This window comes from Molothrus aeneus, chromosome 23, assembly GCF_037042795.1.
Source record: "Molothrus aeneus isolate 106 chromosome 23, BPBGC_Maene_1.0, whole genome shotgun sequence".
Classification (NCBI taxonomy): domain Eukaryota; kingdom Metazoa; phylum Chordata; class Aves; order Passeriformes; family Icteridae; genus Molothrus; species Molothrus aeneus.
Window position 1 is genome coordinate 1,325,351 of NC_089668.1, and position 20,026 is coordinate 1,345,376.

General features: G+C 61.7%; 4 protein-coding genes across 7 annotated transcripts; 2 read left to right on the top strand and 2 right to left on the bottom strand.

The window, feature by feature from the left end:
• The first annotated feature begins 190 nt into the window (after positions 1-190).
• HMGCL (3-hydroxy-3-methylglutaryl-CoA lyase) lies at positions 191-5,370 on the top strand. 2 transcript variants are annotated; one of them, XM_066564892.1, is made up of 9 exons: positions 191-806; positions 1,331-1,420; positions 1,629-1,736; positions 2,087-2,182; positions 2,703-2,851; positions 3,147-3,210; positions 3,571-3,759; positions 4,402-4,527; positions 4,806-5,370. In XM_066564892.1, the coding sequence occupies exons 1-9, from the start codon at positions 756-758 to the stop codon at positions 4,905-4,907; spliced, it is 975 nt and encodes a 324-aa protein (XP_066420989.1). In that variant the 5' UTR covers positions 191-755; the 3' UTR covers positions 4,908-5,370. The 2 variants fall into 2 exon arrangements, with proteins under 2 accessions (XP_066420989.1, XP_066420988.1); XM_066564891.1 differs by lacking the exon at positions 191-806 and adding an exon at positions 936-1,005.
• A 613-nt stretch (positions 5,371-5,983) lies between these two features.
• GALE (UDP-galactose-4-epimerase) lies at positions 5,984-9,543 on the top strand. 2 transcript variants are annotated; one of them, XR_010784937.1, is made up of 11 exons: positions 5,984-6,023; positions 6,754-6,879; positions 6,959-7,074; positions 7,253-7,366; positions 7,488-7,664; positions 7,786-7,899; positions 7,979-8,045; positions 8,119-8,204; positions 8,316-8,393; positions 8,488-8,645; positions 8,722-9,543. XR_010784937.1 is itself a non-coding variant. In XM_066564769.1 (11 exons), the coding sequence occupies exons 2-11, from the start codon at positions 6,759-6,761 to the stop codon at positions 8,775-8,777; spliced, it is 1,044 nt and encodes a 347-aa protein (XP_066420866.1). In that variant the 5' UTR covers positions 5,984-6,023; positions 6,754-6,758; the 3' UTR covers positions 8,778-9,543. The 2 variants fall into 2 exon arrangements, 1 of the variants encoding a protein (XP_066420866.1); XM_066564769.1 differs by having other exon boundaries at positions 8,531-8,645.
• A 303-nt stretch (positions 9,544-9,846) lies between these two features.
• On the bottom strand, positions 9,847-17,092 carry LYPLA2 (lysophospholipase 2). Of its 2 annotated transcripts, none has more exons than XM_066565021.1 (10): positions 17,013-17,092; positions 14,854-14,957; positions 14,047-14,078; positions 13,404-13,469; positions 13,024-13,071; positions 12,781-12,851; positions 12,499-12,572; positions 12,292-12,393; positions 12,004-12,180; positions 9,847-11,577 (listed from the first exon to the last, which is right to left on the bottom strand). In XM_066565021.1, the coding sequence occupies exons 2-10, from the start codon at positions 14,929-14,931 to the stop codon at positions 11,527-11,529; spliced, it is 699 nt and encodes a 232-aa protein (XP_066421118.1). In that variant the 5' UTR covers positions 14,932-14,957; positions 17,013-17,092; the 3' UTR covers positions 9,847-11,526. The 2 variants fall into 2 exon arrangements, with proteins under 2 accessions (XP_066421118.1, XP_066421117.1); XM_066565020.1 differs by lacking the exon at positions 17,013-17,092 and adding an exon at positions 16,622-16,813.
• Positions 17,093-17,370: 278 nt separating this feature from the next.
• On the bottom strand, positions 17,371-19,547 carry PITHD1 (PITH domain containing 1). The gene is made up of 6 exons (XM_066565022.1): positions 19,336-19,547; positions 18,606-18,649; positions 18,397-18,474; positions 18,163-18,267; positions 17,757-17,865; positions 17,371-17,643 (listed from the first exon to the last, which is right to left on the bottom strand). The coding sequence occupies exons 1-6, from the start codon at positions 19,516-19,518 to the stop codon at positions 17,542-17,544; spliced, it is 621 nt and encodes a 206-aa protein (XP_066421119.1). The 5' UTR covers positions 19,519-19,547; the 3' UTR covers positions 17,371-17,541.
• Positions 19,548-20,026: the final 479 nt, after the last annotated feature.

A 20,026-nucleotide genomic window follows, 5' to 3' on the forward strand; every position in this document is an offset into this window, starting at 1 on the left:
CTGTTGCCTTGTGTTACTTCAGTGTTGGTTGGAACAGTTGTGATCAGCTACTTCCATGATTAATAAATCTAATGGAAGCTTGCTGGAAGAGATCATCTGTAAAAAATATACAAACCCATGAACAAACTTATATTGATATTCTGCTGGAGACAGCTACAACAAAAGGTTTTGTTCTTAGAGAATTGAAGAGACTCCACCGCTGTGAATTGCACTGGTGACTTCTGCTTGCACTCCTGAACTTGTGAACTTTGAGTTCCAGTGAGAGCAGGGCTCCTGCGTGGATGTTGAGCTTCTCATGAAGGGTTGAACAATGTGGGTGTGAGCGATGGGACTGCTCCCAAGGGCACAGGTGCTTGTGCAGGCACCACAGCATCGCAGGCAGGCTGTGTTTTGTTCCTGTCCCAGGACACTCCGAGCTGGGCTGGAGCAGAGCCCCGGGGCAGGGCCGCACGCGGAGCCGGTGCCGTGGGCGCTGTTACCCAAGCAAGGGACAAACATCACCGGCCGCGAGTGCCAGCACCCGCTCGCGGGAGCGCCGCCGGTGGCGCCGTTACAAACAAAAAAAATGGGACAAACAGGGACAACGGAGCGATGGCCTCTGCCTCACTGCCCCATCACCGCTGCCCGTGACCCCTGGCGCGTTGCGGGGCCCGCCCCAAACAAACAGCTCCGTGTTTACTCGGCGCACCGGGCACCGGCAAAGCGCCGCTATAAGTGCGCGGCGGGCGCGGCGGCGGGCAGAGGCGCAGGGGAAGATGCCGCGCTGTGACACGGGCTGCGCGCCGCGGGACGGCGCCGCGGGACAGGTACGGGCACGGAGGGGCCGCGGCGGCAGCGCCGGTGCCGGTGCCACGCGGGGAGCGCGGCGGGGGCTGCGCTCACGTGACCGCGGCAGCCACGCCCCCGGTGGTGTCACGTGCCGGGGGTGTGTGCGGTCACGTGAGCGCGGCGGACATGGCGGCGGCGCGGAGGCTCCTGCCGCGCTGGGCGGGATCGCTGCGGCCCGTGAGGGACCGGGGACACCGGGACCGGGACAGAGGGACCGGGACAGAGGGACCGGGGGGATTGGGACCGGGGGCACCAGAACCGCGGGCAGAGGGACCAGGAGGGGATCGGAACCGGGGGTACCGGGACCAGAGGGGATCGGAACCGGGGGCACCGGGACTGGGGGATCGGAACCGGTGGCAGAAGAAGAACCGGAGGCACCGGGACTGAGCCAAACGGGGCCAGTGTGGGAGTATCGGTACCGGGCCAGGGCTAAACGGGGCTGTGGCTGGGGCACAGCGGGGCCGGGGCTCCGGGGCTCGGCTGACTCTGCCCTCCGTGCCAGGTGAGCTCCGCTGCGGCGGCGAGCGGGGCGTACCCGAAGCGAGTGAAGGTGGTGGAGGTGGGACCCCGCGACGGGCTCCAGAACGAGAAGGTAACGGTGGCTCCGGGCTCCCGGCACCTCCCGGGGGCGTTCTCCAGCCCAATCCCCCAAACGCCCCCCTGTGCCCGCCAATGGGGCAGTTTTTCTTTAAATGCTTTTTTTATGTTGAAAATTCGCTTTTTTTTTTTTCAGTGGTGGAAGAGTTTACTGTGTAAATAATAATAACTTTAAGTTATTTTTCTTTTCTTGTTCTTCTTAGAATCTTGTGCCCACCCCAGTGAAGATCAATTTAATCAACATGCTGTCAGAGACAGGGCTGCAGGTCATAGAGGCCACCAGCTTCGTGTCCCCCAAGTGGGTTCCTCAGGTCAGTGTTCAGACAGGATTTGCAGTGCTGTGCTCTAAAAGTGCAGCAATCCCGTGGTTCTACTGGCTCCCAAGTCTCTGTTACTGGGCAAGAACCAGCAGAGGAGTTAAAATATCCCAGAGCTTCCCTTTGGACCCTGCACAGAGCAGAGGGACAGACAGGTCACGCACAAACACTGTTTGTGTCTGGCTGGGTGACCCCTGACCCCTCCCAGGCTGCAGCTCTGTTTGCTTGGAGAGGCTCTGTCCCTACACATTTCTGTTCCCTTTACAAAAAGGAGTTTTTGTGATGATTTCCTGGCAGGCAGAAGGGGCAGCTGTGACCCCCACAGATGTTTCTTTGCTTTGCAGATGGCTGATCACACCGAGGTCCTGCAGGGCATCAAGAAATCGCCTGGGATCAGTTACCCCGTGCTCACCCCAAACCTCAGGGGCTTCCAGGCAGCGGTAAGGGCTGGCAGCACCCCAAGATCCACCCTGGGGCTCTGCACTCCCCCCTGCTCCTTTGCCCCTCTGCCTTCACCCTCTCCAAGGCAAGCTCAGGTGTGCCCTGGTGGTTTTGCTGCAGAATGAGCTGAGGGAAGGATTGGGTTGTTTGGGGCAGAAATGCTTTTGTAAAATGAGAGAGCTGTAGTCAGGGATTGCAGATCACATCGAGGAGGAGAAGAGCTCCAAGAGCTTCAAGTCTAAATAAGCAAGGCAGATTTATTTGGGAACAGAAGAGCCTCTGAAGGGAGATGTTTATGGGCTGGTTTGAGACATCCCTACCAAGAGATTCCTCTGAAACCCTTGAATTAACTCTTGGCCGTGGAATCCTGAAGTTGTGGCTCTGTTTGTCATTTCCCTCACAAGAGAAATCCCCTGGCTTTGATTTAAGTGCTGGGGTAAGGCTTGGACCTGCTGATCTCATCGCTCTTTTCCAGCCTCAGTGGTGCTGTGGTTCCAGGTTGGGATTTTTTATTTGCAGGTGGCAGCAGGGGCCAAAGAGGTGTCGATCTTTGGGGCAGCATCTGAACTCTTCACCCAGAAAAACATCAACTGCTCCATCGAGGAGAGCCTGGAGAGGTTTGAGGAGGTGATGAGGGCAGCGAAGGAAGCCAGCATTCCTGTCAGGGGGTAAGGGCTTCCTGCTGGAACTCACCCACATTCATCTGGGATCAGATTTTCTTGGCCAACATCCCAGATGGAAGTGCACAGATCACACCCCCAGCAGCCCTCTGGGCTCATCTTGGCAAATTTTACACCCATGGAAGAAAAAATTGGTGAAATCCTGTAACCTTTGGCCACTGGAATATAAAATTGATTCTCCCAACTTACAGACATGGAAGATGCACAAGTCCTGACTGGTTTGGCCAGTAGAATCCCATTTCTCCTTTCCAGCTAAAAGTTTGTTTGTTTTTTTTAACCACAGGTATGTCTCCTGTGTCCTTGGATGTCCCTATGAAGGGAAGATTTCTGCAGCTAAAGTTGCAGAGGTGAGTCACTCATAAATACAGCCAGGACTCCTGAGGGGGTTCTGATTGATTTTGAGGGATGTGGAGTGGGCACTGGGATATAAGGGGGGATATATAAGGGGATATCCAGGTTCTCAGAGGCTGAAATGGGGAACTGAGGGGGGTTTGGGCACCTGCAGGTTTTTAATCTCAGAGAGGAGTGCCCAGGGCATGATGGTGCAGCAGGAATCAGCTCTGGGAGGGGAGGAGGAGTGTCCAGGGAATAATTGCACAGCAGGAATGAGCTCTGGGGAGGGAATGAGTGTCCAGGGGATTGCTGTACAGCAGGAATGGGCTCTGGGAGGGAGGCTGCCCTCTCAGTGCCCTGCTGCTCTGGCCCAGGTCTCCAAGAAGATGTACTCCATGGGGTGCTACGAGATCTCCCTGGGGGACACCATCGGCGTGGGCACCCCGGGCAGCATGAGGGAGATGCTGGCAGTGGTGATGAAGGAGGTGCCCGTGGGGGCTCTGGCTGTTCACTGCCACGACACCTATGGCCAGGCCCTGGCCAACATCCTGGTGGCCCTGCAGGTAGGATCCCTGCTCTGCACCTCAGATCCTGCCAGGGTTGGGTTGGAAGGACCTTAAAGCCCATCTAGTGCCACCCCCTGCCCATCTCCCACTGTCCCAGTGTGACAGTGTCACAGGGGTTTTCAGGATGAGGGAAGAGAGGTAGATTTGACTCTATATTTCAGAAGGCTTGATTTATTATTTTATGATATATATATTACATTATAACTATAGTAAAAAGAATAGAAGGAAAAGCTTCATCTCAGAAGGCTGGCTAAGCTAAAAACAGAATAGAAAAGAATGAAAACAAAGGTCTGAGGCTCAGTGAGAGCCAGCTCTGCTGTGAGTGGTCACTAATTGTAAACATCCACACCAGACCAATCCCAGATGCACCTGTTGCATTCAGCAGATAACCATTGGTTACATTTTGTCTCTGAGGCCTCTCAGCTTCTCAGAAGGGAAAAAATCCTAAGAAAGGATTTTCATAAACGGATGTCTGCGACATCCCAGGCTGCTCCAAGCCCCACCCAGCCTATCCTGGGGCACTTCCAGGGATGGGGCAGCCACACAAATGGAGCAGCTTCCCTTGGGGGATTTTGGGCTTGCTGGGAATTGCAGATTTTGTGCTCCCAGAGCAGCCCCTGACTCGGGGTTTGTTTGCAGATGGGAGTGAGCGTGGTGGACGCCTCCGTGGCCGGCCTTGGGGGGTGTCCCTATGCCCAGGGAGCCTCTGGGAATGTGGCCACAGAGGACCTGGTGTACATGCTCAACGGGCTGGGCATCCACACGGTGAGTGCCACCCCAGGCTCTGCTCAGGCCTCAGCTCGGGGCAGGAGCCTGAGCGTGCTGGGGACAGGACAGGGGGAATGGCTTCCCCTTGACAGAGGGAGTGTGAGATGGGATATCAGGGAAAAATATCCCTGGGAGGGTGGGCAGGCCTGGCACAGGGTGCCCAGAGCAGCTGTGGCTGCCCCTGGAGTGCCCAAGGCCAGGTTGGACGGGGTATGGGGCAGCCTGGGATGGGGGGAGATGTCCCTCAAGGCATGTCCTGGGCCTTTGCCATGCAGGGCGTGGATCTGCAGAAGCTGATGGACACAGGAACCTTCATCTGCAATGCCCTGAACAGAAAAACCAACTCCAAGGTGTCTCAGGCCTCCTGCAGACTGTGACACCGAGTGGGAATTCTCCTTGGATCAAGAAATCGAGGATCCAGCCCTGGCTGGGATTCCTGTCTGACCTCCTGAGCTCCTTCCTGGCTCAGCATTTGAGAGGAAGCTCAAAATCCACCAGAATTAGGAAGAAGTGAGAGAATATCCTGTTAGATTGTGTTCTATTGGACCTTGAGGCTGTCCCCATGTGCCTTGGAGAGGGGAGGACGTGGAGGGGCAGAGGAGAGGCCTGGGCAGAGCAGCAGCTCCTGCCTGCAGGGCCAAGGACAAGCACAGATTTTGCAGTTGGAGCACAGCTCCAGCTCAGCCTGGCCTTCCTCCCTTCTCCCCTCCACAAACAGCCAAAGGCTGAGCCCAAACCTCCCCTGGTGCCACCTCAGCCTTCAGGGGTGTGCTGCTGCACTATGTATCTGTTGTAAGATACTCATCACACCAGGACTAATAAACACATTATTTAATAGTCTGAACTGTGAAAAACTTGATTCAGCTGAACCAGCACAGGAGCTTTGGCTGCTGGTTTAGTTCCAAGTGCTTCTTGTACATGGAAACTCTGCACCATCATGGGCTGGGGGTGAGGAATTCCTTCCACCCTGAGAGCTGAGAGTGTGATACTCCTCAGGTGATCAGGTCCTTGGGAACCACCCCCAACTCTTCTTTTTAAAGTAATTTATTGAGCAGTTTATTTGTGAGAATGGAGAGCACAGGAGCTTTGTCCTTTCAGGGCGAGAACAGGGGTGAGGCTGCGTGTGCCTCCTCTCCACAGGACTTCAATAAACTGTAACAGTTACCAAACCTTCGCTAATGAACGCCGCAGAAAAGAGGCGGAATGGGGCAGTAATTCGGGGTTTGGGGGTAATAATTCGGGATTTGGGGGCAACCTCCTCCTCCGGTCCTCAGGGGGCGCTGCGGTCCCGAGCTCCCCGAGGTGGCTCCGCCCCCTCCCGCGCGCACCAATGGCCGCCATCGCCCGCGGAGTTTTGTCCCCGCCGCCGCCCCGTAGCCCTGACACGTTTCCATGGAGGGGCCGCGCGCGTGGCGCCGAGGGGCGGGGCCAAGGCCCGGCCTTAAAGGGGCCGCGCCCCTCACGGGGCTGAGCGGGAGCGGCGGCAGCGGCGGGTGAGAGACCGGGGGGGAGCCGGGGGGGAACGGCAGGAACGGGCAGGGGGACGGGTGTGCTGCCCTGCCCTGCCCTGCCCTGTCGCTTTTGGTAGGGACAGCCCGAACCCCCGCTGCTTGGGGCACCCCTGGGCTCTAGAGCGATTCCAGTCCCCGGGTACGTTCTGCCCCCCGGCCCCGGGACCCTCCGCTCCTCCCGGGCCCGTCCCCGCTCCCGGCTGAAATCCGCCACAGTTTTGCCTTTCACCGGGCCCGGTGCTGTTTCCCCAGCCCCGGGAGTTTGGGGTCTCCGGCTGGGGCCGCAGCTCCGGAGGGAAATGTCCCGGTCCGGGTCCTCCCGGTGCTCCCGCCCCTCCCCGGGCCGGGGGTCCCGCAGGTACCGCCGGCTGTCCCCGAGCCCTTCCTGCGGGGCTGGGGAAACAGGGAGCGGCTGAAGGGCAGGGCTGGTACTCTGCGGAGACCACCCCAATTCATTCATTCATTAATGAATTAATGAGTTAATTAACAGCGAGAACTGCTGCCCTGAGGGGCAGGGGTGAGCCCAGGGCTGGGTTTAACAGGAACAACCAGGGCTCATCTCCGGGAGGTGCCACCCCCGTGTCCGGGAGGTGTGACCGGCCCTGCCCCGCCCGTCCCTCGGGCAGCACCGACCTGGCCGGGCCGGGCCACACCGGGCGGTGCCGTACCTGGCCGTGCCGTGCCCACCCCCGGCTCTGGGCTTTCCCCGCAGGAGCCATGGCCGAGACCATCCTGGTGACGGGCGGCGCCGGCTACATCGGCAGCCACTGCGTGCTGGAGCTGCTGCAGGCGGGCTACGAGCCCGTGGTCATCGACAACTTCCACAACGCCATCCGAGGTACGGCAGCCCCGTCCCGGCCCCGTGCCCGGGCTGGGCCCGGCTCCAGCCCCCCTCACTCCCCTCCATCCATCCCCAGGCTCCGAGGAGCTCCCCGAGAGCCTCCGGCGGGTGCAGGAGATCGCGCACCGGCCCGTGCTCTTCCAGGAGCTCGACATCACGGACCGGGCGGCGCTCCAGGAGCTCTTCAGGAAGGTGAGAGCAGGAGCTGCAGGGCCCGGGGTCCCTGTCAGGGGTGGGAGCCACGGGAGCAGGGAGGGAACGCAGTGCCCGCTCCTGTGGGAGCGCCCCGGGCTGGCCGGACGGGGATCCTGGGGGGATCCCGGCTGGTTCCTGCTGCCGTGCCTCTGATCCCAGCCCGTTCCCCCTGCAGCACCGCTTCTCGGCCGTGATGCACTTTGCGGGGCTCAAGGCCGTGGGGGAGTCGGTGCAGAAGCCTCTGGAATATTACAGAGTGAACCTCACCGGGACCATCGGGCTGCTGGAGGTGAGAGGGGCCGGTGGCGATCCGGGGCTGCTCCCTCTGCCCTGCCCAGGCCCTGCCAGCGCTCCTGGAGGGCTGGCACAGGGCACAGATCTGCATCAGTGCTGCCCATTGCCCCTGGCAGACCATGAAGGCCCACGGCGTGAGGAACATCGTGTTCAGCAGCTCTGCCACCGTCTACGGGGACCCCAAGTACCTCCCCCTGGACGAGAAGCACCCTGTGGGAGGCTGCACCAACCCCTACGGCAAATCCAAGTTCTTCATTGAGGAGATGATCCGGGATCTCTGCAGAGCAGAGAGGGTGAGGAGCCGCCCCAAGGGGCTGTGTCCCCCACACGAGGGCTGTCCCCACACCGGGGGTGTCCCCACATTGGCTGTGGCCCCACGGGGGTGACCTGGCAGCCCTGTCCGTGTGTCCCCAGGACTGGAACGCTGTCCTGCTGCGCTACTTCAACCCCATCGGCGCCCACGAGTCGGGGATGATCGGGGAGGACCCTCAGGGCATCCCCAACAACCTCATGCCCTACGTGGCTCAGGTACAGCCCCACAGCCCCTGGGGGTCCCAGGGAGGGGACACAGGGTGCCGGGGCTCCATGGGGCTGTCCCTCTGTGCAGGTGGCAGTGGGACGCCGGGAATTCCTGAGCGTCTTTGGGAACGACTACAAGACAGACGATGGAACGGGTGCGTCACGGGACAGGGGGAGTTTGGGATTCCCAGACCCCTGGCCCTGCCCTCACCCTCTGTGTCCCCTCAGGAGTCAGGGATTACATCCATGTCGTGGATCTGGCCAAGGGCCACATCGCTGCTCTGAAGAAGCTCAAGGAGAACTGCGGCTGCAAGGTGCCAACCTCGGGGTGCTGCCAGCCCTGGGGGCGTGTGGGGGTGCCAATGGGGGCTGAAGGGGCACCTGGCCCTTCTCCCCTTGATCCCTGTCCTTTATCCTCCTCCCAGATCTACAACCTGGGCACAGGCACCGGCTACTCCGTGCTGCAGATGGTCCGGGCCATGGAGAAAGCCTCGGGGAGGGAGGTAAGGTCAGAGCTGCAGGCTCACGGGCAGAGGGGCAGCAGCTGCTCCCCACAGGGCCTTGCTCCCCCCGGCAGCCCTGGCACCGTTCCCTCAGCCCCCTGGGACCCCCCGAGCCCTCGGTGCTGCTCTCCCTGCAGATCAAGTACCGGATCACGGCCCGGCGCGAGGGGGACGTGGCCTCCTGCTACGCTGACCCCGCGCTGGCCGAGCGGGAGCTGGGCTGGAAAGCTGCCTTTGGCCTGGACAAGATGTGTAAGGGCATCCCCTCCCTGGCACAGCGGGCGCTGCCAGCCCCCTGCCCTCCCTCACCTCCCTCCTCCTGTTCCAGGTGAGGACCTGTGGCGGTGGCAGCTGCAGAACCCCACGGGCTTCAGCAAGAACTGAGCTGTGACCAAGGGCTGGCTGAGCCCAGGGCTGCTCTGAGCCAGCCCTGCCTCCTTCCCCGAGGGTTGTCACCATCCTGGGAGGGCACTTCCAGCTCCCCCTCCTGCCTCTGGCACGGGGCAGGAAGGCTGGAGCATCCTCAGCCTCCCCCCTCCTCATCCTCATCCCCCAGGTCTTTGCATCTCACAGAGCAGAACCACAATGAACAGAGAACAGAGCCAGGTTTGGCACCACGGGCATGGAACCCCCATGGGAACCCTCAGGGGCTGCAGCCAGCTCGGGCTGGGAGCTCCTGGGCCCTCCCTGTGCCCTGTGCATCCAGCACTGGGACAGCAGAGTCCTGCTGAGCCCAAACTGTTCCCTCCTGCCCCACCTGGCTCAGGGGGAGCCCAAGGCACCTCTGCCCCTGCCCTGGCACAGAGAAGGCACCAGGAACCTCCCACAGGGACCACTCACATTCCAAGGCTTCCTCCACTCCCCCTCTTTATCCCAAGCATGGTTTTGGGGACCAAAATCTCATCTCCCCCCTCTCCTGCTGAGCTGGAGAAGCCCCTGCCCAGGGCTCCTGTGGCAGCCACTCCCCAGAGCCCTTTGCCAAAGGCTGCCAGGAGCCAGCTCTGCCCTCCTGTCCCACACTGCTCCTGTTTATTTCTGGCAGCTCCCAGGGCAGGGATGACGCAGCCGGCCCCGTGTGCTGTCGGCTGGATGAATAACTTATGAATTGAGCTTTTGATTTGTTTTTAAAATAAACTTTCCTACTTTCTAAGTGGCAGCTTTGTTCTGCTTCCCCTCAGCCAGAGCTGCTGCCTCTAAAAATGGCACCCTGGGGCCTCATGGAACCGAAATCCACCCCAAATCTCCCATCCTGCCTGGCCAGGGATGACGCCAGCTCAGCTCCGGGATAAGTTGAGGATTTATTTCACCTTGGTTCTCTGTGGAACGCACACACACACACAAAAAAACCCCAAACATGTACAAGGAAGACAAGAGAGAGAAGAAAAACAACCAAAAAAACAAAAAAACCAAAAAAAAAACCAAACCCAAAAGAAAAAAAAAAAAAAAACAGAAGAAAAAACCTAAAGCTGTACTGAGGAATGGAGAGAAGCCGTTCTCCCAGCACTGCTCGGGCAGGGAGTGAGCAGGAATGCTCTGCACAGGGATGGGCCCGGGCCCCCGTCACACACGGTTCCAGTTCACAGTCACACAGGTCAGTCTGTCCATCTCCAGCCCTTGGTGTCCCCAGGGAGCTGCCATCCCACCCCTGCCAGCCTCAGCAGCATTAAAACACAGCATCCAAGAGCCCAGGGCAGGGCAGAGCTGGGCTGCCCCCAGTGCCAGCAGCAGCTTTGCTGCTTTCAGACTTCCTAAAAGGAGCAAAAATGAAAATCCCAAGGCCAGAGGCCAGGCAGGGTGGGCCCCACGATGCACTCTCCAGAGGGCAGTTATTGCTTTGCACAGCCCGGGCACGAGGGGCAGGGCTGGAGCAGAACTGCTGGGGCTGAGCCCCCCCGGGCAGCCCCCACCTCTCTGGCCCTGGGGCAGGGCAGGGGGAGCAGGGCCAGCCCTGGGGAATGTGGGGGTGTTCTAAAAGCCGTGATCAGCCCCGAGTGGGGGCTCAGCCCAGGGAAAGGGGGGTGAGGGCAGAGCTGCTCCACAGCCACTGCCCTGGGCCCTGTGGGAGGGGAGGGTCAGCCAGGAGCCCCCCCAGAGGAGACATTCGGGGCCCCAGCACGAAGCCAGCACTCGGGAGGGGACGAGCCACAGGTGATTGTACATGGGGGGGAGCAGGGACACCCCCGGGGGCACAGAGGGAGGAGCACAGCAGCACCCAGGCTCAGATGCTGCTCAGATGATGGCTGGGAGCAAAGCTGCTCCTTCCAGCTGCACCAGGAGCCAAACCCGGGGTGCAGGGACCCCCCCTCCCCGAGCCAGCCCAAGTCCAAAGGGAAGGACGAGTAGCAGCAAGAGAAGACATTGAAGACGGGGCCGGTGGCTCCTTGAGTGTAAACGAAGCTTTGGGGCTCCCAGGTGCAGAGCTGGGCTGGGAGGAGGGGAAGATGCCTCTAGGATGGAGATTGTAAAAGCAACAAGAGGAGGAGGAGCAGGAGGAAGGAGGTGATTATCTCAGGAGCTGCCCCGATGGCTGAGGGGAGTGTGCGTGTGTGACAGGCGGGGCCGTGCGGGAGGTGCGGGAGCTGCGCTGGCCCTCCCCGCCGGCCCCGGGCAGCCTTTGGCGGTGCCAGCCCAGGGCCGAGCCTGCCCCGGGGCCTGCAGGCGTCCGCAGGGGAGTCCCGGGTTCCTGAGCTCTGACTGAAAACCCCTGAGCGGAGGCCAGGGCAGAGCTCCGAGCCCCGGGGGTGCCCCAGCCCCGCCCCGCTCCTCCCGCCGCAGCCGGGCACGTCCCGCCCCTAATACTGGTACAAAAACCCCAAACCCAAAACCTCACCCGCGCCGTGCCAGCCCCGCGGGGCGCCGAGGCCACGGTGACCTTCCCTCGGGAACCGCCCGCAGCCAGAGCAGGAGAGAAAAGGCCACTCCCAGGCTCGCCTTAGGCAGCTCCGGTGTGGGCTCCGGGAGCAGCGGGAGAGCCGGGCACCCCGGCCGGGGGGGACGCGGTGCGAGGGCGCGGGCACGGGGGGTGCGGCGGGAGGTGCGCTGGGGGGGCCATGGCTTCCGTTGGCAGCGGGCGGGTCACAGGGACACACGGGACCTCGGCACCCTCCCCTGCGACAGTCCCGAGGGGCTCGGCTCAGATCCGGGGCAGCAGCTTCTCGATGAACTCCTTCACCGCCATCATCTCCTGCGGGCGGCGCACGGCCGTCACACCGGGGCTGCCCAGGCCGGGCTGGGCCCCGGGAACGGGGCTCTGCAGCCTCCCCAAAGGCCAAGAAGGGGCACATGGGTTCTGCAGCCTCCCAGAGCAAGTCAGGAACAAATGTATCCCATGTGTTCTCCACCATGACTGACCTGCAGTGCTGGGGTTGGTCCCAAAGGAAAGGGACCCACAGGGATCATCCAGCCCAGCCCTCCCCAGACCCCCTCAGCGATCCCTGGCAGCACTGCCCAAAGGCTCCTGGAGCTCTGGCAGCCTTGGGGCCGTGCCCAGCACCCTCTGGGGGAAGAACCTTTCCCTGAAATCCATCCCAGCCCTCCCCAGCACAGCTCCAGGCCATTCCCACGGGCCCATCCCTGATCACCACCCCCTCCCTCCACGGCCAGCACTGACCTGAGGACAGGAACTGTGCATCACTCCAGGGTAGGTTTTGAACTGCACCTTGGTGGGGGTGACCACAGACTTGAGCTTCTCGGCAGTGAGGGCCCCGAAGCGCACGGGGATCATGGGGTCCAGCTCCCCGTGGCACTGCAGGATGGCAATGTCCTTGTTCACGCCGTTGTTCGCCGCCTGCCACCAGGAGGGAGGGGACACTCAGGCGAGGGGTGCTTTGTGCCCCCAGCACGAGCCAGCAGACCCCTCCTGATGAGGGAGGGAGCAGCATGCCCAGGGCAGGGGTACCTGAGGGAAGGCCTTGTGCAGCGGGAGCCAGCAGCTGAGCGCCACGATCCCGGCCAGCTGGTGCTGGCACGTGAGAGCCGTGTACAGCGACAAGGCACCGCCCTGCAGGGGGAACAGGCACTCACTGTGGACCCACGGGGGTGCAGGGACACCCTCAGGCCCAGCTCACACCCTGGGACAGGTGCAGCAGGAACTGGGGACCCTCACCTGTGAGAAGCCCCCCAGGATGATGCGGTTGGGGGGGATCCCGTTCTTCATCTCGTGCTCAATGATTGCTTTAACTGGAAGGAGATGGAGAAACGGGTCAGCGGAAAGGGAAAAGGGCTGAAAAGCATCATCCCATGCTTCAGGGTGCACATCAGGGACAGGGGAAAGGTTTGCTGGGATCACAGGCCAGCAGAAACAAAGGAGAGGTGGAAGGACCTGCTGCAGTCACAGCAAGGGAGAGGCACACAGCAGCTCACCACCTCCCCTCACACAGCTCCTTACTGTTTTCTGCAGCTTTCTTGATCCCAGCTTCATCCTCAGGTGCATCTGGAGTCAATCCCATCAGGTCAAACCTGGGGGAAGCAGCAGGGTCAGCCAAAGCCTCTCCCAGCACCCGAGTGTGGGGAGGCAGGAGCTGGGGGTGCTCTGCCCTTCCCTGGCCCCCACAGGACAGTGGATTTTGTCCCCCCATCCCTCTCACTCCCCAAAAAGGTCCCACCCAGCCCTGTCCCCCAAAGCACTGACCAGGAAGGCATCACCATCTTCATGTTGAGGGTCACCGGGATCCGGGGCCTGTGGAGGAACATTTTGGGGGTTGAGTCAAGTCTGAGGGGAGCAGGAAGGCTGAGACCTCTCCCCTCCCTGCTGAGCCCCCTCCTGCCTGAGCAGGGATGCACAGGAAGCTCCAGAGCCTTTGTTTGTCTCTCCCTGCAGCCACCAGGGATAAACAAGACGGGAAGGGAAAGAAAAGAGCCTCTGGTGCTGCTCACACTGTGGGAGCAGCTCTGCCTGCAGCAGGAGCTGACCATGGCAGCAGAGCTGGGCAGCCCTGCAGGGCTCAGGCCTCCCCCAGCAGCCTTGGCAGCCTCAGGGCCCCCCAAGAAGCCCCCCAGGGCAGCACTCACGCGTGAGGGCAGATGTACTTCACGTAGGGGAGGCGGATGGAGGACAGAGCATCGGCCCAGCTGTGCCTGGGGAGGGACAGGAGAGGAGTCCAAGGCTTGTCTGAGCCATTTTCCCAAACCCTGCTGCCCCCCAACCCCTCCCCTGAGCTTCCATCAGCCTGAACCCCCCATGAAACCCCCCAGCACTGACCCCATCTGGGGGGACACCACAAAGCCCCAAAGCTGCAGGCAGGGAAGACAGGGAGGAGGGAATGTCCAGACAGGGATGTGGGAATGTCCTGGACAGGGAGGAGCCCTTTGTCACCACCACGGAACCCCCAGGTGGCCTTGCAGAGCAGGGATGCCCTCGAGCAGGCCCAGCCCAGCTGCCAGCCCTGGAAAAGCTGCAGTGCTTATCAGCAGTGCTTATCAGCAATCCCCAAAGGCAGCACAAAATCCACCCGCGGGGGGTGGGGGGCTGCCAGGCTGCCGGGATCATAAATATTCAAGAGCAGACAGCTCTGCCAGCAGCAATTCCCTGCCATTCCCTGCCAGGCTGGTGCAGGAATGGCTGCAGACCCCAGCCCAAAGCCCCACACAGATCCTGGGATCTGCATCTGGCAATCCACACATGCCAGGCAGAGCCAGCTCCAGGGACACTCACCCCGTGTCTCCAAGGCCATGGAGGAAAATGACCTGTTAAACACAGAAGGAAGGGAATTAGCTGGTGTGACAGTCACAGGGGGCAGGGCTGGGCTGGGCTGCGCTGGCAGGGAGGGAGGTGGCAAATGGACACTTAGTCACCAACGGGAAGAGGCTGAAATTAGCGTGGGGCAGCTGATGGGTGGGTCAGGGATGTGGTGTCATCCTGCCAACAGAGCTGCCACGGGCAGGTCCCAGCTCCTCTGCACAGCACAGGGACAAGGAGTGACAGATCATCCCACCAGGACTGGCACCAGAGCACAGGCCCAGCCTGAACCCCAGAATGGGCTGGAAGGGATCTCAGAGCCTCTCCAGTGCCACCCCTGCCATGGCAGGGACACCTCCCACTGTCCCAGGCTGCTCCCAGCCCCATCCAAGCTGGCCTAGAACACTGCCAGGGGCAGCCACAGCTGCTCTGGGCACCCGTGCCAGGGCCTGCCCACCCTCCCAGGGAGGAATTCCTGGAATCACAAATCCACCTCCACAGGCTTTTCATCTCAGGCTCCAGCAACCCCTAAACCTCGGGGAGCAGAGGGGAGGCAGCCTGCAGCTCCCAGGGAAGGACAGAGCAGGGGGGGGGTTCCTCTGGGAGATTTGCTTTTAAAATCTTAAACAGCCCCACCAGCCCTAAGCCCCAGTGCCTTGACAAGCTGAGCTCCCACCCTGGAGCAGACAGCACAGAGCTGGCCCTGCCATGCTGGAGCTCATGGAAGCAGCTCTGTTTTCCACGGGGGAAGGAAGGAGGGAGGGAGGGAGGGGCAGCCCTTACCGCGGCAGTCTCCCGCTCTGCCCCTGACACGGTGACAGCGTCGGCGAGGAGAGGGACAGACATGTTGTTACCACACATACACCGAGAGGGGTCGGCACTGGCACCTGCGGGACACAGCCTGAGGTGAGGCAGGAGAACAAAAAACAAACCTCCCACCCCCCCTTCGGCAGTGCTGCACCCACAGGCTGGGGGGAAATAAAGAGCAGGTGAAGGCTCTGATGGTGGAACACCCCACGGTGTGGCCTGGCAGTGCTGGAGAGCCAGGAGCAGCCAACACTCCACGCGTGGGGTGCTGGAAGTGTTAAAATTAGCCTGGAAATTACACCTCAGAGCCAAAGTTGTTCCTGTGGCTGCACCAGCGTGGGCAGAGGGTGGTCAGGCAGCCCAGCCTCAGCATCCCTTCATCCCTGCAGCCCTGCCCTGAGCTGTGCAGGAGCCTGACCCACATCTGCTCCGAGCGGGAAGCAGGAAACCCTCAGCATGCAGCAGCACAGGCTCTGCTGCCCCCACAAAGGTCCAGCCCTGCTTTATGGGGCTGGTTAGGATGAACCAGAGCACTGGGAGCTGCTCTGAGCCCCCCAGTGATGGAAGACAGCCTTGTGGCTCCCCAGGGCAGCAGGCAGGGTCACCACTGCTGTCCTGTCACTGCCAGATGCCACAGAGCACCCAGCCCTCAGCCACGACAGCCCACGGTGTTTGCTCCCACGGCACCACAAAGCACAGCTCCCCACGAGGCTGCCCTAACCCCGCTGACCCACCAGCACTAATTAGATCAGAGCTTGTTTAGGGCACTGCCTTTATCCCCCAGGAACAGGATCAGCCTCCAGAGCACCATCACAGAATATCCCGAGCTGGAAGGGATGAAGGATCATCCATCCAACCCCAAACCCTGCACAGATGCCCCAAAAACCCACCCTGAGCATTTCTGATGTCCAAACACTCCTGGAGCTCTGGCAGCCTCAGGGCTGTGCCGGCACCCTCTGAGGAAAAACCTTCCCCTGAAATCCAACCTAAACCTGCCCTGGCACAGCTCCAGCCTCTCCAAGGTCCTGTCTCTGTCCTTTCCTCATCACACTCTGCCCCAGCTTCACCTCCCACAGCAGCACCATCCCAGATCACCCCAAAGCTTCCCAAAAGTGCCAGCAGCCAGCCTTACCCAGGAGAAACAGCCTGCTCTGTCTCACAGCCCGGCCAGGACCTGCCCGACTCGTTCCACCCACTGCTCGTCAGCAGCTTCCCCACTCAAATAAAAATAAAACACCGGGAACAGAGCAGCTCCCCGGATCTGACACAGCCACACGGCCCACGTGCAAAACAACCGGCCAGGAGAGAAACCACACCTGCCAAAAACCCCGCCAGGGAGACGCAGGGACAGCCAGGAATAACAGCACCGTCCCCTGGCAGGGGTGGGACACGGTCCCGGCTGGGGAGGCTCCAGGGAAACCTGGGATGCTCAGAGCTGCCCCAAACATTCCTGCTGGAATTCCTGCTGGGAATCCTCAAATTCCTCCTGGGAATCCCCAGAGATTCCTCATGGGAATCACCACGCATTCCTCCTGGGAATCCCCAAACATTCCTCCTGGGAATGCCCAAAATTCCTCCTGGGAATTCCTGCCCCGCTCCTGGAGGGAGCACAATGGGGATGAAACCCCTCAGCTGTGCCCGTGTGGGTGTAAAGGCACAAACACAGAACCAGGAGGTGAATTTGGGTCCGATCCCCGCCGTGTCGCACCACGGGTACCACCGGACATTAATTAGCGTTAATTACCGTGCCTCAGCCTCGCCTCCGGCCCCACAGCCCCGCAGCGAGCGGAATCCAGCGGGGGCTGCAGCGATGGAGGCGGGATCCCCACAGCCGGGAGCGCCGGTTTTCCGCCAGAACCGGGGCTCCCTGCAGGCTGCGAGATCCCGGGGACGGAAAGACGCAGCCCCATTATCTCACCGAGGCCCGCGGAGCCAGAACCGCGTCCCTGCACCGCCGTTAATCCCCGTTAAAGGCCCCGCCGCCCCCCCCCATCCCCGCGGCCCTCACGGAATCCCCCCCCACCCTCCCGCAGCAGTGGTACGTCCCCCCCGCCGCGCCGCCGCCCGGTTGCACCCCAGCCGCCCCCCCCCGGCAGTGGCCGGTGGTACGTGCCGCCCCCCACTCCTCCCCGCACCTCTCCCGGGCCCGGCGCGCGCGCTCCTCGCGGCTCCCCCGACGCGCTCCCACAGGAACTTCCGGCTGCGCGGCGGAAGTGACGCAAACAGCGCCGGGAGAGACCGGGCGGCCATGATGGAAACGGGAACCGGATCACGCTCGGAACCGCGGCCGGGCCCTCAGGGATTATCGGTGACACGGCCCTGCCACGCCCCTCGGAACCGCGGCCGGGCCCTCAGGGATTATCGGTGACACGGCCCGGCCCCACCCTTCCCGCAGCGCCCTGAGGCGGCTGACCGGTTACGGGGACCCGCCGCTCTCCCCGCCTCAGCGCCGGTGCCACCCAGGAGGGCCGCGACTCAGGGACAGCGCACAGCTCTGCACCGCAGCGTGTTTATTGTCAGTCACAGCCGGTACCGGCCCCGTACACGGCTCGGTGGAGCCTCCAGAGCGGCCCCGCCGCCCCCGGGATGCCTCGCACCGACCGCGCCGCCGTGTCTGTCCCACAGCCGCGGAGCTGCTCCGGTCCTGCCCCGGGCGGGCTCCCGTTAGGAGATGAAGTGAGTCTGGGGGGTGATCTGTTCCAGCTTGTGGTCGGCCGGGTTCGCTGAGGCTTCGTAGTTGCAGATGGTGACTTCGTGGCGATGAGCCTGGGTGGAGACGGGACGTTTAAAATCCGGGAAAAGCAGAATCCCACTGGGAAAAGCTGGATCCCACAGAGAAAGCAGGATCCCAGCCCCTCCCACACTCTGCTCTCACTCACCTCCGTCCACTCCCCCTTCAGGCCTATATAAAAAATCTTGGTTGTCTCAGCTCCGAAGTTCTTTGGGAAGTGCATGGAGAGGTGGTAAACGTTGGAGAAACGGGCAATTCTGCAGGAAAACACACCCTGAGACCAGAGCTGCTGCTCCTGCAGCCCTCCCTGATCCCAGCAAGGGGGGTTCCCACACACCATGATGGGGGTACAGGACACCAGGATGATCCTTCACCCCAGGAATTCCTGCCCCAGGCTCTGGGATGGAAGTTTCAGAGGACAGGACAGAGCTGGGGAGGATAAATCCTCCTGAGGGCAGCTGGGAGCTCTGCCCTGTGCTGCCCCTGCCCCAAATGTGGGCAGAGCTCCTGTGGCAGGCAGGAGCAGCCCCCAGGGCCCAGGGTTTGGCTCATACTTGGTGGGATATTCCAGCTCTCCCAGGGGATCCCGGCTCAGGCTGAAGGTCTGCTCTGGCTCCTTGGCTGTGTCATCAAAGGACATGTGAGGAATGTTCCTGAACCTGGCAGGACAGGGAGTAATTAACAGCAGGTTAATTGGATTGCATCCATTAACGCTGCCCAGCTTCTTCTCCACAGAGAAATGGATTTATTTTGTGTCCCCTGTGAGGAGGGGAGCTGGTGTTACTCACAGCCTCATCTCAGCTGGGTGTGTCCCATCATCCTCGCCCATCACAATGATTCCTTTCAACTTCACACTGCCTGTGAACCTGCTCACACACACGGAGAGGGTGCTCAGACACACGGAGCAGGGTGCTCACCCCTGTGCTCTCCAGGCAGCCCCAGGGCAGGGGAAGGAGCCCTGGCAGCAGCCAGGATGGTGGCAAGGGATGGAACTCACGGGATGTTGAAGAGCAGCTCCTCATCATCATCGCTTTCCACGAACTGGGGACAGAGAAGAGCAGGTCAGGGCTGGCCTGGGGTGTGCAGGGGGTGGTGAGGACAGCTGGAGTTTAGGGGGCCCTGATTCTCTTGCTCAGAGAATCCCAGATGTTTAGGATTGGACGGGACTCTGGAGCTATCCCAGCCCAACCCCTGTCCAGGCAGGGTCACCAGGTGGCACAGGGACACGTCCAGGTGGGTTTGGGATGTCCCCACAGAGGGAGACTCCAGCCCTCCCTGGGCAGCTGGTCCAGGGCTCTGCCACCCTCATGGAAAGAAGTTCTTCCTCACGTTGAGGTAGAACTTGTGTTTTACTTTATGGTCCTTACTCATTGTCCTGTCCCTGAACAGAGCCTGGCACTGTCCTCTGACACCCCTTGGGGTATTTTATGGGTTTATGGGATGCCCTCTGACACCCCTTGGGGTATTTTATGGGTTGTCCTCTCAGCCTTCCCTCCTCCAGACTGACCAGGCCCAGCTCCCGCACTCTCCCCTCATCAGGGACACGCTCCAGACCCAAAATCATCTTTGTGGCCTCCTCTGGACCCCCTCCAGCAGCTCCTCCCGTCCTGAGCGGCCCAGACCCGGACACCGCGCTCAGCTGAGCCCCCCTGGGGCCGAGCCGAGGGCAGGATCCCCTCCGTGCCCCGCTGCCCACCCCGCTCCCCGGGCCCTGCTCCCGGTCCCACCTGCGAGCGGTCCCCGCGCTCCTCCCAGGGCCGGAACACGGTGGCTCCGGAGCCCTCGCGGCGCTCGTTGAGGCACTGCAGGCGCTGCCGGTCGATGCGCAGGTAGAGCCCCCAGGCCGCGCCGCGCTCCGCCGCCTCCTCCCCGCAGCAGCGGCACCGGCCGGGCCCGTGCCCGTGCGCCATGGCCGCGCCGGCACCGCCCAGCGCGCATGCGCGACGCTCAGACACGCCCACACGGCAGCGAGGGCACGCCCCTCTGTCACCGAAACCACGCCCACAGTGCGCATAGGGCACGCCCGTCTCGCTGACGTCACATTATAGATTAATTGGACACGCCCTTGTACCCATAGCCGCGCCCATGTAAGCCGGTGATTGGTCCGATATGTTATAGTCACGCCCACATGGGCGTGGCCTAGCTCTGCACGTGCTGAGCCCGTGAACCGCCCGCTGCTCCCGGGGAGGGGTCCCGGTGCTCCCGGAGAGAGGTCCCGGTTCTCCCACCCCGCCTGGGGAATGGCGAAGCTGCTTTGCTAGAAAGGCTCCGGCCGTATTATCCGCGGGGATCGTTCCAAACAGCGCAGGAACGGAAGCAGCACCCCCGCGGGGCTACCGGGAACGGGATACCGGGAACGGGATACCGGAGCATCACGCTCCGAGTAGCCACGGAGTTCCCCCATGGTGTGTTGTCGTT

Excerpts from the sequence above, each read along its gene's own strand:
- HMGCL (XM_066564892.1), top strand. The coding sequence starts at position 756 with ATGCCGCGCTGTGACACGGGCTGCGCGCCGCGGGACGGCGCCGCGGGA. Across the intron at positions 2,852-3,146 it reads GCCAGCATTCCTGTCAGGGG|GTATGTCTCCTGTGTCCTTG; the intron begins GTAAGGGCTTCC and ends TTTTAACCACAG. Across the intron at positions 3,760-4,401 it reads ACATCCTGGTGGCCCTGCAG|ATGGGAGTGAGCGTGGTGGA; the intron begins GTAGGATCCCTG and ends GTTTGTTTGCAG.
- GALE (XM_066564769.1), top strand. The coding sequence starts at position 6,759 with ATGGCCGAGACCATCCTGGTGACGGGCGGCGCCGGCTACATCGGCAGC. Across the intron at positions 7,665-7,785 it reads ATCTCTGCAGAGCAGAGAGG|GACTGGAACGCTGTCCTGCT; the intron begins GTGAGGAGCCGC and ends GTGTGTCCCCAG. Across the intron at positions 8,205-8,315 it reads AGGAGAACTGCGGCTGCAAG|ATCTACAACCTGGGCACAGG; the intron begins GTGCCAACCTCG and ends TCCTCCTCCCAG.
- LYPLA2 (XM_066565020.1), bottom strand. The coding sequence starts at position 16,787 with ATGGGGCTGCGTCTTTCCGTCCCCGGGATCTCGCAGCCTGCAGGGAGC. Across the intron at positions 12,573-12,780 it reads CAAGAAAGCTGCAGAAAACA|TTAAAGCAATCATTGAGCAC; the intron begins GTAAGGAGCTGT and ends ATCTCCTTCCAG. Across the intron at positions 12,181-12,291 it reads TGCACAAGGCCTTCCCTCAG|GCGGCGAACAACGGCGTGAA; the intron begins GTACCCCTGCCC and ends TCCTGGTGGCAG.
- PITHD1 (XM_066565022.1), bottom strand. The coding sequence starts at position 19,518 with ATGGCGCACGGGCACGGGCCCGGCCGGTGCCGCTGCTGCGGGGAGGAG. Across the intron at positions 18,475-18,605 it reads GAGCTGCTCTTCAACATCCC|GTTCACAGGCAGTGTGAAGT; the intron begins GTGAGTTCCATC and ends GTGTGTGAGCAG. Across the intron at positions 18,268-18,396 it reads CACCCAGCTGAGATGAGGCT|GTTCAGGAACATTCCTCACA; the intron begins GTGAGTAACACC and ends CTGTCCTGCCAG.